This window comes from Dendrobates tinctorius, unplaced genomic scaffold (genome assembly GCF_039654945.1).
Source record: "Dendrobates tinctorius isolate UK_male_01 unplaced genomic scaffold, ASM3965494v1 ptg000017l, whole genome shotgun sequence".
Lineage (NCBI taxonomy): Eukaryota > Metazoa > Chordata > Amphibia > Anura > Dendrobatidae > Dendrobates > Dendrobates tinctorius.
Genome location: NW_027361685.1, coordinates 17,045,123 through 17,061,305, shown reverse-complemented (window position 1 = coordinate 17,061,305; position 16,183 = coordinate 17,045,123). Strand labels below are relative to the sequence as shown.

The window sequence follows — 16,183 nt, the reverse complement described above, 5'->3', positions numbered from 1 at the left end:
TTAACTATGGCTTTAATCCGCATTTTGGGGAGTTTTCTCGGGTGGATTCCGGTTGTCCAGGAGCAGAGGGGTCCGTTCAACGGTTAAAAAACCTCTGGGCTGAAGTCCGGCGTAATATCTCTCGAGCCCAGGGGAGATACAAATATTTTGCGGACAAAAAGAGAGCCTCGGGAGACATGTTTCAGGTGGGAGAGAAGGTTTGGCTCTCCACGCGTAACATCAACTTAAAGGTACCATCAGTTAAGTTGGGACCAAAGTTCATTGGTCCGTACGAGATTATGGAGATAGTCAACCCTGTGGCATATAGGTTGCGTCTCCCCGCCTCCTTAAAAATATCTAATGTGTTCCATAAGTCTCTGTTGAAACCAGCAGGATCTGTCAAAGAGAACTCGAGACTGTTGTTCCTCCAGTGCTGGTGGAGGGTCAATTGGAGTATGAGGTCGGACATATTGTGGACTCTCGGCGAGTGCGCCGCTCTTTGCAGTACCTGGTCCACTGGAAGGGATATGGACCAGAAGAGCGCTCATGGGTCCCTGCTCGCTCGGTACATACAGATCGCCTGGTTCAGGCGTTTCATGCCAAGTACCCGGGGAAGCCTGGGGGTCCAGAGGCCCCCCGTTGAGAGGGGGGTACTGTCATGATCCCAGTGCAGGTTTTTGAGCTGCACACCGGGGGTTAATGTCTGGAGCTCTGTGCAGGTTTTGACCTGCACACTTGGGGTTAATGATTGTGGCCTCTTTCTGGTTCTGGGAGAGCTTCATAAACCTCTGGGTAGCTTCAATCCCTGCCATTTATACTTTTGCCTTTGGCCGAGTGTACTGACCCCCGTGTGCCTGTTTGTTGCTATAGCTTGTTTATATGGTTCTGATCCGATTCTGTTTCCCGTTGTGAGTTTGCCTGTTGATTTTGTACTGCGTTATTATCTGTGTATGACTCATTGCCTGTGACTTGACTACTCTCTGCTCGCCCCTCTTGTACCTTGCAACTATCTGTGTATGACTCATTGCCTGTGACCTGACTACTCTCTGCTCGCCCCTCTGGTACCTTGCAGCTATATCTGTGTGTGACTCATTGGCTACGTCCTGACTATTCTCACTGTCTATGCCCATTGGTAACTTTGTCTCGCAGTTACTCTGCTAGGAATTGTCTTGCAGCTCCTAGCTCTGTGGAGTTTAGGCCACGCCCCTAGCAGTCACGTGCTTCAGGTCCTGCGGGTGTGAAGTACACATCTACTCGGTTGCTGCCCGCTCCACAGGTATCTTTGAGCACTGTTCGCTTTACTCAGGACACGCGCACTGGCTCAGTGAGCAAGTTCACTGCGGTGTCTCTGACAGAAAATTTTTGTGAAAAAAAAGTACTTTTCCATTTTTATGGATCAATTTGTGAAGCACCCGGGGGTTCAAAGTGCTCATATGCATCAGGATAAGTTCCTTGGGGGTCTAGTTTCCAAAATGGGGTCACTTGAGGGGGAGCTCCAATGTTTAGGTACACAGGGGCTCTCCAAACGCGACATGGCAACCGCTAAATATTCCAGCATATTTTCCATTCAAAAAGTCAAATAGCGCTCCTTCCCTTCCGAGCCCTGCCGTGCGCCCAAACAGTGGTTTATGACCACATATGAGGTATCGGTTTACTCAGGAGAAATTGCTCAACAAATTTTGCGAACCATTTTATCCTGTTGCCCATGTGAAAATGAAAAAATTGATGCTAAAAGAACATTTTTGTTGGAAAAATTAAAGTGTCCATTTTTCCTTCCACGTTGCTTTAGTTCCTGTGAAGCACCTGAAGGGTTAATAATCTTCTTGAATGTAGTTTAGAGCACCTTGAGGGGTGCAGTTTTTAGAATGGTGTCACTTTTGGGTATTTTCTGCCATAGAAACCCCTCAAAGGGAAATCAGAGGGACAGGTGGTCGCTAAAAAAAATGGTTTTGTAAATTTTGTTGTAAAGATGAGAAATCACTGTCAACTTTTCCATGGTTCCAATTTCACATGGTTGAGCGCACTTGGGATCTGCCCCCAAGGCCCTGCCCATGCCCAATGTTTGGTCCGTAGACCGCGGCTAGGAGTTAGTCCCGCTTTTGTGCCCAGCAGTGATGGTGGATCTGCTGGGCTTCAGGGCGCTGGATGCTTAGGTTTCCTGTCTTTCAGATGTTCTAGGGCAACAGTGACAACAAGCAAATACTCGAGCAGCCCTGGATAATCCACGCCAGCAGGATGATAAGATCCGGCGGAAGATGGAACCTATGAGAAGAGAAGTGAATATAATGTAAGTGATGGGACGCCATCGGACATGATCCTACTGTGCGGTCACTGTGGCCGGACGGCAGAGGAATATTATCACACAGAGGTCAGGGGTCATTGTCAGCCATCATACATGTGATAATCCCATCACTGACAGATGACATCTGCTCCACATGAGTGATTCTCACTGACATCACACAACATGGAGCCGATTCTCACACTTACCTCGTCTCTTTTTCCCCTTTTTTCCTTTTTCTGATTTTTCTTCTTTATTACTCAGATTTGTTGCAGATATTCTTTCTGTCTGAGCTGGAAAATCTGATCAGAAAGTAAAAAATAAAACCTCAGTAACGCCATATCCTAATGGGATCTGCTTTGTCTCCTGTATATAGTAGGATTGTTCTAGTCCTGTCTCCTATAGTCCTGATAATCTGGTATTATATCATAATAGGGCAGAATAAGTCCTATATAATGTACATAATCCCATCTGAGGGGCATTAGATGTGTCACTGATATAGAGCAGTAAGCGTCCTGTGTGCCGCCATGTGGTGCATCACTGATGAGCGATATTCTACTATAGGAGACAATGTCGCCTTATGATGATGTAGGTTATTGGATCCCACAACGCATCTCACAGAATCCATGAAAAAGCTCCTGTGCAAAATTAGTGAAATAGAGATGCAGTATGGGCCCATGGGCAACATAAATAACAAAGGAGACCTATTACAGAAAAACCATGTGGAGATATTGGAGCCTTGAAGTCAACATTCACATTGTTTTTGCTGTAGACATGGACATACCTGATAGTGGGGACGAGGATGGTAAGATGGTAATAGCGTCGTCGTCTCCATCAGATACGGGGACAGATCCTTTCTGCCTGTTAGGAAGAAAAAAACTCATAAATCACAAGTAAACACATTATAAAAGGGGTTGTCTATCAGAACACCAACTATAAGGCCTAATGGGAGATATGACTGCCATAGTAGGGAAGGTCTTCTGCTCAACGCTACCTTCTACTAAGAATGTGTGGCATGTAATACTACATCTCTCCTACAGTGTCGGCAGCACGAAAAATGCTCAACCGGCGGCAGATATGGGCTGTTATCACCAATGGTTTCTGAAGCCAAATGCACAATGACCGCTAACCATGGGATGGTGGGTGCTGCATGTGATATTCTGGTATTTATGTCCTATATTTGGTGATGAGCTCCCAGTAATGACCCCATAATCTACTTACTTTTCTGAAACGTTTGTGTTGGATTTTGGTGCACACTCTGGAGGGGACTCGGGATCCTCCTCATCCTCTGAGTCCAGATGTTTCTTTATCTCAGAATGATCTACAAGACATAGGTAATGAAGTGTTATTAGAGGTTGTCAGTATAACGTAGCCACCATTTATACATGAAACATGGAAAACATAAAAACCATGTGGAGATATTTGAGCCTTGAAGTCAACATTCACATTGTTGGTGCTGTAGACATAGACATACCTGAAAGTTGGGACAAGGATGGCAAGAGAAAAGCAGAATCGTCACTATCAAATATGAGGACAGATTCTTTCTGCCTGTATGGAAGAAGAAAAACAAGTAAATCACAAGTAAACGCATTATAAAAGGGGTTGTCTCACTATAAGAACACCGACTATAAGGCCTAATAGGACATATGACTGCCATAGTGGGGAAGGTCTTCTGCTCAAAACTAACTTTTATAGAGCAGAGCAGAAAACAAGTACCATGAATATCTGGCATATTATATGACATCTCTCCTATAGTGTTGGGGGGCAGCACTAAAAATGCATAACCATCCACAATTATGGGCTGTTATCACCAGAAGTTACTAATGCCAAATGCACAATGACCGCTAACCAAGGGATGGTGGATGCTGCATGTGATATTATGGTATTTATGGCCTATATTTGGTGATGAGCTCCCAGTAATGACCCCATAATCTACTTACTTTTCTGAAACGTTTGTGCTGGATTTTGGTGCACACTCTGGAGGGGACTCGGGATCCTCCTCATCCTCTAAGTCCAGATGTTTCTTTATCTCAGAATGATCTACAAGACATAGGTAATGAAGTGTTATTAGAGGTTGTCAGTATAACATAGTCACCATTTATACATGAAACATGGAAAACATAAAAACCATGTGGAGATATTTGAGCCTTGAAGTCAACATTCACATTGTTGGTGCTGTAGACATAGACATACCTGATAGTTGGGACAAGGATGGCAAGAGAAAAGCAGAATCGTCACTATCAAATATGAGGACAGATTCTTTCTGCCTGTATGGAAGAAGAAAAACAAGTAAATCACAAGTAAACGCATTATAAAAGGGGTTGTCTCACTATAAGAACACCGACTATAAGGCCTAATAGGACATATGACTGCCATAGTGGGGAAGGTCTTCTGCTCAAAATTAACTTTTATAGAGCAGAGCAGAAAACAACTACCATGAATATCTGGCATATTATATGCCATCTCTCCTATAGTGTTGGGGGGCAGCACTAAAAATGCATAACCATCCACAATTATGGGCTGTTATCACCAGAAGTTACTAATGCCAAATGCACAATGACCGCTAACCAAGGGATGGTGGATGCTGCATGTGATATTATGGTATTTATGGCCTATATTTGGTGATGAGCTCCCAGTAATGACCCCATAATCTACTTACTTTTCTGAAACGTTTGTGCTGGATTTTGGTGCACACTCTGGAGGGGACTCGGGATCCTCCTCATCCTCTAAGTCCGGATGTTTCTTTATCTCAGAATGATCTACAAGACATAGGTAATGAAGTGTTATTAGAGGTTGTCAGTATAACATAGTCACCATTTATACATGAAACATGGAAAACATAAAAACCATGTGGAGATATTTGAGCCTTGAAGTCAACATTCACATTGTTGGTGCTGTAGACATGGACATACCTGATAGATGGGACAAGGATGGCAAGAGAAAAGCAGAATCATCACTATCAAATATGAGGACAGATTCTTTCTGCCTGTATGGAAGAAGAAAAACAAGTAAATCACAAGTAAACGCATTATAAAAGGGGTTGTCTCACTATAAGAACACCGACTATAAGGCCAAATGGGACATATGACTGCCATAGTGGGGAAGGTCTTCTGCTCAAAACTAACTTTTATGGAGTGGAGCAGAAAACAAGTACCAAGAATATCTGGCTTATTATTTGACATCTCTCCTACAGTGTTGGGGGCAGCACTAAAAATGCATAACCATCCACAATTATGGGCTGTTATCAGAAGAAGTTACTAAGACCAAATGCACAATGACCGCTAATCATGGGATGGTGGATGCTGCATGTGATATTATGGTATTTATATCCTATATTTGGTGATGAGCTCCCAGTAATGACCCCATAAGCTACTTACTTTTCTGAGACATTTGTGCTAGATTTTGGTGCACACTCTGGAGGGGACTCGGGATCCTCCTCATCCTCTGAGTCCAGATGTTTCTTCATCTCAGAATGATCTAGAAGACATAGGTAATGAAGTGTTATTAGAGGTTGTCAGTATAACATGGTCACCATTTATACATGAAACATGGAAAACTTAAGAGACCTATTACAGAAAAACCATGTGGAAATATTGGAGCCTTGAAGTCAACATTCCCATTGTAGGTGCTGTAGACATGGACATACCTGACAGTTGGAACAAGAATGGCAAGAAACAAATAGCGTTGTCGCTATCAGATAAGGGAACAGATTCTTTCTGCCTGTTTGGAAGAAGAAAAACATGTAAATCACAAGTAAACGCATTATAAAAGGGGTTGTCTCACTATAAGAACACCGACAATAAGGCCTAATAGGACATATGACTGCCATAGCGGGGAAGGTCTTCTGCTCAAAACTAACTTTTATCGAGTGGAGTGGAAAACAACTACCATGAATATTTGGCATATAATAATACATCTCTCCTTCAGAGTGGGCAGTTCTAAAAATGCATGACTGGCCTCGATCATAGGCTGTTATCACCAGCAATTACTAAGGCCAAAAGCACATTGACTGCTAACCATGGGATGGTGGATGTTGCATTTGATATTATGATATTTATGTCCCATATTTGGTGTGCACATAATCAGCCTAGAGATCCCAGTAATAGCCCCATAATCTACTCACATTTCTGAGATATTTGTGCTGTATTCTAGGGTACAATCTGGAGAAGACTTGGGATTCTCATTAATCTTCATTCTGTTAGCGGTGGTAAGGAGCTACATGCGGAAGCAATAAGATATGAAATAATTGTATGTCTACCTTCATAGGTCTTTTTATACATATTTTTGATTTATTAATCACATAGTTACTTTAAAAAGCCTTTCAGAAGATGATGTAAAATTTTTAAAGTCAAGGCTCTCATTGTCCTCACTTGTGGCCTTCTCATCCTCTGAGACCAGATGTTTCTTCATATCCCAAAGGTCTGCAAGACATAGGTAATGAAGTGTTATTAGAGATTGTCAGTATAATAGAGTCACCATTTATTAATGGGAACCAATTGTCACAAAATAAGGAAGACGAGACAAACAGACACTTAGTCTAGATGATGGCTCCTTCTACTTACTGGTAAATAAGCTGGTGTCCACAAGCTGAGGAACGTACACTAGCTTTTGACTTAGAAGGGAATCAAAGTCTAAGTCAACAAGAAATGGATGACCCCTGATCTCAAAAGCTCCTCCTGGATAAAGGAAAACAAAAGTGATTCGGACATTGTCAGAGACAGCTTCATATCTGAACAGTTTATCTTAATTAGAACTAATTACACAACTGAGCAGACATGTAGGAAATAGAATGAAAATCTTAGTAGGGAGAACTATAAATGATGAAGCTGATAGAGAAGTAATGATCCTCATGGACATGAGTGATACGTCATCGGTGTAACAAGTGAACATTGATATTATTGTATCTGTTACCTGTCCCAAGTCTATCCACAGGATTTGCTCTGAGCAGCTGACTGATGAGGTCCTGCAGAAGGCTATCCACAGGATTTATACTGAGCAGCTGAGTGATGAGGTCCTGCAGCTGAGTGATGGGGTCCTGATCATCGGATAGAGTAGCTTGATAAGTATCCCAAATTATATCTCCTGTTATATAGAAAGTTACAGAAAATAAATCCTCTGTATTGGACTATAAGGTAAAGCAAAGGAAATAACTAAAGCCATGTAGCCAGGCAAAGCAATGATGGGATTATTCTACTTATCACCGACAATATTTTTATTCAGCCCAGTTTGGAAATCCCCATCAAATGGTGTATAGCCGTGGACAAATTCATATAATATGATGCCCATTGACCACCAGTCAATAGGTCTTCCGTAGCCTTTCTTCAGGATGACCTCAGGGGCTGTGTACCACGGGGTGCCGCACACCTGGAAACCAACAGAAGATAGAGATGAGAATCGATGAAACGATTATTATGACAAGTTCTTGACATAATAACAGAATTAGAGAAGATAAAATATCAGTGGAAAAGCTGTCTAAAAATGAAGAATGTGGGGAAGAGAAAATAGAGTTATGAGATTTGTACAGAACAAGCTAAGTTCCTGTGTGTAATGCTGACCTCCTCATCCTGGAACTCTCTGGAGATGTCCTCTGCTGATTGCTTGTAGATGTTGGTGTGTGGTATCATGACACCAACTTTTGAAAGTCCAAAGTCGCTAATTTTAATATGTCCAGCAGATGTTATCAGGAAGCTGTGAAAGAGAAGATGATTTTAGCTTTATTGTCCGTGAGATGATAAGGGATAACTTCCCCCCTTTGTTATACTACAGGTATGCACTTACTTCTCCGGCTTCAGGTCTCTGTGCACCACACCGTAACTATGCAGGTATTCCACACCAAGGACCGCTTCTGCAAAGTACAAGCGGGCCAACGGGACAGGGAAATGACCCATCATGTTTAGAAGGGTCCGACAGTCTCCACCTATAGAAGAAAGGAAATATGACCGGTGAGGGGTTTATATAGCAGAACACCATGATCTATAAAGAGAAGTGAGCAGAAACATTGGGGCAGGAGAAAATATATAAGCACAGAATGTACAGAATATTAGTCTGAGGTCATGATGAAATTGTTGTCCAAGTAACTAATGACATAAAGTGATGTCACATCTCGTCTACAGCTGGAGATATTGACGTGCTCAGTGCGGACCGACAGGGAGATCCCACACATCAATGACTTTCCGGGCACCATGGTAAGAGATAACCTATAGTAAATGCTCTGTGGGGATGTAACCGTCCATGGGGATAAGTCTTAATGATGTGAGAGGTGATAAGATGTCAGCAGACATGGGCTGAATATAACACAAGGTGTGGGTCCTACCTCCTACATACTCCATGACCATACACAGGTCAGATCTCGTAGGGAAAGAGCAGAGCATGGAGGCCACAAAGGGACAATCTGCGAATGTTAGGATGTCCCGCTCCAGAAAGGCCATGTCCACTCTAATAGGAGTTTTCAGGCTCCTCTTGGTCACTTTCTTCATGGCAAAGGTCTGTTGTGATTCTTTGTGGCGCACTAGGTAGACGGCCCTGAAGAGAAGGAGAATCCATGGTTTATAATAAAGCCTTATTAACAGTCTATATACACAAGTCATTCCATGATCTTTTATACTAATGTTTAATACCAGCTAGAAATCCACATCTAGAACCCATGAAATAACACTCCATAGATGATGGGAGGTCTGCACCACGCCACGTCTGCCCTCACCAGGTCACATTGTAGATGAGAGAATCTACTGAAATTCATCTTGGGCAGATTCCCTATAACCCACCAATAGATAGGATTCAGTAAAAATAAAAATTGGATAAAATTGAAAATGCTCCAATAGTCGTAAGAAGTTGGTTTTTGGCTTTCTCCACAGCCCGAGGCAGAATAAATGGAGGGGCAGGAAGAGGTTAAAATTTAATTAAACACATTAGACCCACTTGTCCTCGTCCCTGCCCATCCATCATTGCAGTGCTCCGTCCTCTGTGCCGGTCTTTGGCTGTTCTTCCTTCTGCTGCTGGGGCCGGTGATCGGACTCACATGGTTATGGTGGAGGGTGGGGGTGCAGATGTCATTACCGTCAGTATCGTGTCACCCCTCACGTGACCGTGTGCAACCAATTACTCTTATCAGCTCCATAATGGGGCCCCAAAAAACCTAAGATCGATGCGGAGGACAGGGAAACTGGTGTAGGCGGAAGCAGAGGAGGTCTAGGACCGGGGAGTGTCGTCTATTATATCATCCCTTTCCTTACAGACTGATTGGTTACAGAACAGTTCGCTCAGCTGTATATAACTGAGCTGAATAGTGACCTGGAGATGTGGACTCCAATCGTTTCCCTATGACAACACTGACTGGCAGAGCACAGAGGCCGAAGCATTGTCATAGGGAACCCTGAGAAATGGGGATTATGGGAACAGAAATCTCACCCAAAACCTCCTCTGCCGATCAGTTTAGATGTTTCATAGTCGCTCATACGCGGTTCTCCTGCCGGGATCAATGATTTTATCAAGTCCTAAAAAAGAATAAGAAATAATACTAAGATCTAGAAGCTGCAGGAAAACATCTCAGGATGAATCTGTCAGCAGCATAAACCTGGTGACAGATTCCATTTACTATAAATACTATTCTCTAACACCATAGAGTCATCTACGCTTAGAACAGAGCCGTCCCATGGTTATATGGGGATAATACTGGACGGGTCACTCACACCCCATGATCTGGTGATACACCCCTATGGCTCTATAATACTTACACCGGCAGATTCTTGGATCTCCGGGATCCCACAGATTCCACTGTTGGGATTCGCCAGCGCTGATGGTACTAAAATAGTGATAAAGTGATGAAGAAATAAAATATATTAGTCGATATCATTCCTACATACATAATACTGCAACATAAGGGAGAAATAACAAGACGTCTGTAAACGGGAATAATACGGACGTATGGTGCATCCATAGATTAATGTAAGGTAAGTGGTGGCGGACCCCCAATCATCACATGAATGAGGACCCCCACCCTCGCTGCACACTCCTATATGTAACATGTGCTGACAGGTCCCATTCCATGGAGTAGAGAGTGATCTGCCATTATTCCCTGCTGTGTAATATCTGGATATAATAGGGGAACGTCCTACACCGTCATCCCACCACTCCTATATGTAACATGTGCTGACAGGTCCATTACATGGAGTAGAGAGTGATCTGCCATTATTCCCTGCTGTGTAATATCTGGATATAATAGGGGGAACGTCCTACACCGTCATCCCACCACTCCTATATGTAACATGTGCTGACAGGTCCCATTACATGGAGTAGAGAGTTATCTGCCATTATTCCCTGCTGTGTAATATCTGGATATAATAGGGGAACGTCCTACACCGTCATCCCACCACTCCTATATGTAACATGTGCTGACAGGTCCCATTACATGGAGTAGGGAGTGATCTGTCATTATTCCCTGCTGTGTAATATCTGTATATAATAGGGGAACGTCCTACACCGTCATCCCACCACTCCTATATGTAACATGTGCTGACAGGTTCCATTACATGGAGTAGAGAGTGATCTGCCATTATTCCCTGCTGTGTAATATCTGGATATAATAGGGGAACGTCCTACACCGTCATCCCACCACTCCTATATGTAACATGTGCTGACAGGTCCATTACATGGAGTAGGGAGTGATCTGTCATTATTCCCTGCTGTGTAATATCTGTATATAATAGGGGAACGTCCTACACCGTCATCCCACCACTCCTATATGTAACATGTGCTGACAGGTCCCATTCCATGGAGTAGAGAGTGATCTGCCATTATTCCCTGCTGTGTAATATCTGTATATAATAGGGGAACGTCCTACACCGTCATCCCACCACTCCTATATGTAACATGTGCTGACAGGTCCCATTACATGGAGTAGAGAGTTATCTGCCATTATTCCCTGCTGTGTAATATCTGGATATAATAGGGGAACGTCCTACACCGTCATCCCACCACTCCTATATGTAACATGTGCTGACAGGTCCCATTACATGGAGTAGGGAGTGATCTGTCATTATTCCCTGCTGTGTAATATCTGTATATAATAGGGGAACGTCCTACACCGTCATCCCACCACTCCTATATGTAACATGTGCTGACAGGTTCCATTACATGGAGTAGAGAGTGATCTGCCATTATTCCCTGCTGTGTAATATCTGGATATAATAGGGGAACGTCCTACACCGTCATCCCACCACTCCTATATGTAACATGTGCTGACAGGTCCCATTCCATGGAGTAGAGAGTGATCTGCCATTATTCCTTGCTGTGTAATATCTGTATATAATAGGGGAACGTCCTACACCATCATCCCACCACTCCTATATGTAATATGTGCTGACAGGTTCCATTACATGGAGTAGAGAGTGATCTGCCATTATTCCCTGCTGTGTAATATCTGGATATAATAGGGGGAGCGTCCTACACCGTCATCCCACCACTCCTATATGTAACATGTGCTGACAGGTCCCATTACATGGAGTAGAGAGTGATCTGCCATTATTCCCTGCGGTGTAATATCTGGATATAATAGGGGGAACGTCCTACACCGTCATCCCACCACTCCTATATGTAATATGTGCTGACAGGTCCCATTACATGGAGTAGAGAGTGATCTGCCATTATTCCCTGCTGTGTAATATCTGTATATAATAGGGGAACGTCCTACACCGTCATCCCACCACTCCTATATGTAACATGTGCTGACAGGTCCCATTACATGGAGTAGAGAGTGATCTGCCATTATTCCCTGCTGTGTAATATCTGTATATAATAGGGGAACGTCCTACACCGTCATCCCATCACTCCTATATGTAACATGTGCTGACAGGTCCCATTCCATGCAGTAGAGAGTGATCTGCCATTATTCCCTGCTGTGTAATATCTGGAGATTCCTTGTAGGAGGTTATGTGATCGGTTCACCTGTGATCAGATCGCTGCTCAGCTTCGGCTGACTCCTATTAGAGTCAGGGGTTTCCGTGGTCACAGTCGCCCCATATTCGTCGTCGCCTTCTGGTGTTTCCTGATAGATATAATACAGTTAATTAATATGTGGAAGATTTCACTAAATCACCAAATACATGAATCAGGAAGGAGTAAACCAACATTTACTGATGCACCAACTGTAACTCTACAAATCACGCGCCATCATGAGAACTTTTCTTAGAAACGTCTCTCACTTATGTGGATTATGTGACACCAGATCTTCTGATATCTGATTGGTGATCTGGAGAAGATCAGAAAACAAGGACGTGTGATAGAGAAGATGATGGCTCCTTACCGGGCGTTCCGGCGAGCAGGCCGGACCTTCTAATACATGCAGGACTTCTTCGGCCAGTTCCTTAACAAAAGCCAAATCTCCATATTGAGATCTATTTTCAGCCTATAAAGAAGAAAAGACACAAAAAGAAAAATTCAGAGATAAGAAAGGAAACAATGGAGGCGGCCATTGTATGTGTCCTCTGCTCCTCTCTGCAGATACAACGACTCCATATCTAGGGACTCGTTGTGTTTTATATGGAAGGAAAGAAGCTTCTCTCCCACCATTATTATCTATGACTATGGAGAAGATTTGTGCCGAGTGTCCGCCACTTACCTGCTGTAGTAATGTTCTGATGTTGTGACGTAAATCCGTCAGATACTCTGATGTTAGTTTATCTTCATTGTTTTTGGTCAGGCAGTCATTGACTAGCTCCACCACCAGCCGGTGAGTGAAGCAGAGGACGCCATCGGGTGGTAGAAGCTCAGTGTTAGGGAGATTGTTGGTAAGAGTCTCCAACAGAGCATCTACCTGAAAATCGCTCAGACATAATCCAGACATAGTGAAAAATTGCAAACGCTCTCAGTCACTATAGAACCATAAATGGCACCGGTGACCCTGTGAACATTCTATAAGTAGGGACTGAGCTGTGATGTCACAATGGCCAAGAATCACCTGTGATGTCATAATGGGCTAGCATCACCAGTGATGTCATAATGGGCTAGCATCACCAGTGATGTCATAATGGGCTAGCATCACCAGTGATATCATAATGGGCTAGCATCACCAGTGATGTCATAATGGGCTAGCATCACCAGTGATGTCACAATGGGCTAGCATCACCAGTGATGTCACAATGGGCTAGCATCACCAGTGATGTCATAATGGGCTAGCATCGCCAGTGATGTCACAATGGGCTAGCATCACTCTGATGGTCCGTATGGCATGTGACTGTTTTCTGGCTCTGTCTGGTTTTTTCCCGTGCTGAATACAAGTATTTGCTGTGCTTTTACATGCATTTTTTAATTCACTTGAATAAGTAAAATTTGCTGCAAAACTCCTGAAACACTTGACAAACCACTGATTTAAAAAAACGCTGAGATTTCAGAATCCTTGTTTTCTAGGTCAGTACTATAAAATGAGTCTACATATTAGTCCATAAGAAATTGACCAGGTCACACTCCGTACATTAGATTCCTAAACAAGAGCCCCGATCATGGAAAAAAGGAGAGTCTCTATACAGGAGCCTCTCACATCATTAGAAGATCATCAAAAGGGAATTGATTTCAGTTCTTCAATACAAAAAGTGAGAGTCACCTATTCTATAGAGTCATTACACACAGACATCTCCATCTGTGATACTCACACTGACAGACTCATGGATCTCCGGGGGCTACGATTTTCCATTATCAGGATTTGCCAGCACATTTGTTCCTAAAATCTGAATAAAAAAATCTGAATAAATATAATATATTAGATTGTACCAATCCTAAATATGTAATGCAATGATATCATTAGGAAATGACAAATCTCCATGTTACACTGGGCAACACATTTTTTCCAAAGTTTTGCTTCCTTGAAAATGTGACGTGATTATAATAAACCCATTAGAGCCCAGCAGAAATATAATTTCAGATCGTCTGCATCACTTTACTGAACTTGAAAGGATTCAAAGGCGGGCTACTAAAATGATAAATGGGGTTGGTTCACTACAATACCCAGAAAGGTTATCAAAATTAGGTCTATTTACTCTAGAAAAGAGAAGACTTAGGGGAGACTTAATATATATGTACAAGTATATCAGAGGGCAATACAGCGATCTCTCCAATGAACTGTTTGTACCAAGGACTGTGACAAGAACAAGGGGGCATTCTCTTCGTTTGGAGGAAAGACAATTTCTGCACCAGCATAGAAGAGGGTTCTTCACGGTAAGAGCAGTGAGGCTCTGGAATTCTCTTCCTGAGGAAGTGGTGATGGCCAACTCACTGAATGAATTTAAGAAAGGAATGGATGCTTTTTTTGTGAGTAACAGTATAGAAGGTTACGAATAACAGAATATTATAGGTAGATGGTTGACCCAGCTTAGGGGAAGGAATTTTTTTCCCTATGGAGAAAATTGGCTTCTACTCTGTGAGTTTTTTGCCTTCCCCTGGATCAACAATGCAGAACAGCTGCACTAAAAATAGGCTGAACTAGATGGACATAATGTCTTCCTTCAGCCTTCAAAACTATGTTACTATGTTACTTAGAAACGTTGTGAAACATGAGATGACGTTTTACGGATTATGAAGCATTAGGTCATTTGTAGTCACCGTCTGGTGCGTCCCGTACTAGTGTCCGGCAATAGTCAGCCAGCATTGATGGAGTCCAGGACACTTGATAACGCTTTTTCATAGTAGCAATATCTTTGGGAAACCATTCGCCATGGTCATTACTAATGGCACCAAGATTTACAGGGAAGAATTCCAAATGTGAATGCAAGAAATGAATGTTCAATGACATGTTGCACTTCATCGCTTTGTAAGTTTCCAGAAGGTTGATGACAGTTTGATGTAATTTGGGGTTGGGTTGTTGCGAAAAAAATTCTGGGAATCATCCTTGAATGATTTCCAAGCAATTTTCTCATTCCCCGCCAGCAGCTCCTTGAATTGCTTGTCATTCATGATGTGTCAGATTTGTGGACCAACAAAAATGCCTTCCTTAATCTCAGCGTCGGTTATTCTTGGGAACATTTGAATATTGAATTATTGATTAGTATTGGTATTGGACGGTGAACATTACCATTGTGTAACAAGACAGCCTGGAGTCTTTACACTGATGAGTCAATTAGGAGACACCACTGTCTTAACTCATGCGAGCAATCCAAAGCTGCAAACAACCCACCAATGTCGGTGCAAAAGCTCAGGTTGTCAACCAGTTCTAAAAACTGTGTTATGACATCTTAGCGGCTTCGAAAGACAGAAACTTTTGTAGCGGGTGACAGCAAATGCCATCCTTGAAGTCTTGAAGCCAGTAACTGCATTTGGTTTTGGCAAACATAAGTTCTGGAACAAGTCATTAAGTTCTGGCTGTGATATAAGATGAGGCTCACCAGACATACATGGCTCAATGTCTGAATCAGCATTGTTCCCCATCGCTGACCCATGGACAGCAACATCTTCATTGGATGCCTCCACTAGGCTCCTTGTCTCTAGAGGCTTTGCTACTGGACGAGGGTCATCATGTGGCACTGGTCTCATAACTGAAGGCAGATTAGGATATTCCATGGACTTCTTGTTCTTTTGTAGGAAAACCTGGGACATTGGTTAGACAGATGTAACAGTCACGTGATCCTTCTGTTCCTGGCACTGACTTATGAGAACCTCTCATCCAACCTGTAAGATCAACAGATGTGAGGAGCCCAGGATTTGTCTTGATCAAGCTCATAGGCTTTCATGATGAGAGCTGTCATGGTGCATCTTTGAGGCTTCAACATGTAAGAGGAAATCCCCTGTGACGTCACATAACCTCACCGTATCATATGAATGATGCCGTCAGCAATGTTTCTAGTCTCACTGCACATCAGGCATGCGCATTAACCTGTTACCATGTTTATTGTGGGCTAATGAAAGGGCAGGAATACAGTCACCAAATACTGCTATACATAG

General features: G+C 42.9%; 1 protein-coding gene and 2 long non-coding RNA genes across 3 annotated transcripts; all 3 read right to left on the bottom strand.

Annotated features, from left to right (window-relative positions):
- Nucleotides 1–2,465: 2,465 nt before the first annotated feature.
- Nucleotides 2,466–3,574, bottom strand: LOC141082228 (uncharacterized). The gene is made up of 3 exons (XR_012230475.1): nt 3,479–3,574; nt 3,042–3,118; nt 2,466–2,559 (listed from the first exon to the last, which is right to left on the bottom strand). It is a non-coding gene; the product is annotated as an uncharacterized lncRNA (long non-coding RNA).
- A 125-nt stretch (nt 3,575–3,699) lies between these two features.
- On the bottom strand, nt 3,700–9,851 carry LOC141082462 (microtubule-associated serine/threonine-protein kinase 3-like). Its single transcript, XM_073566402.1, has 11 exons — nt 9,665–9,851; nt 8,571–8,779; nt 8,036–8,174; nt 7,813–7,945; nt 7,459–7,621; nt 7,169–7,339; nt 6,820–6,933; nt 6,566–6,678; nt 6,381–6,472; nt 4,451–4,524; nt 3,700–3,731 (listed from the first exon to the last, which is right to left on the bottom strand). The coding sequence occupies exons 1-11, from the start codon at nt 9,709–9,711 to the stop codon at nt 3,700–3,702; spliced, it is 1,287 nt and encodes a 428-aa protein (XP_073422503.1). The 5' UTR covers nt 9,712–9,851.
- Nucleotides 9,852–12,205: 2,354 nt separating this feature from the next.
- On the bottom strand, nt 12,206–15,029 carry LOC141082227 (uncharacterized). Its single transcript, XR_012230474.1, has 3 exons — nt 13,903–15,029; nt 12,558–12,659; nt 12,206–12,299 (listed from the first exon to the last, which is right to left on the bottom strand). It is a non-coding gene; the product is annotated as an uncharacterized lncRNA (long non-coding RNA).
- Nucleotides 15,030–16,183: the final 1,154 nt, after the last annotated feature.

What these genes read in the sequence shown, in the direction of transcription:
- LOC141082462 (XM_073566402.1), bottom strand. Translation starts at nt 9,711, where the DNA reads ATGAGCGACTATGAAACATCTAAACTGATCGGCAGAGGAGGTTTTGG. An exon ending in TGTGGATAGACTTGGGACAG is followed by an intron (nt 6,934 to 7,168) that starts GTAACAGATACA and finishes TCCTTTATCCAG; the next exon opens with GAGGAGCTTTTGAGATCAGG. An exon ending in GGACACCAGCTTATTTACCA is followed by an intron (nt 6,679 to 6,819) that starts GTAAGTAGAAGG and finishes TATGTCTTGCAG; the next exon opens with ACCTTTGGGATATGAAGAAA.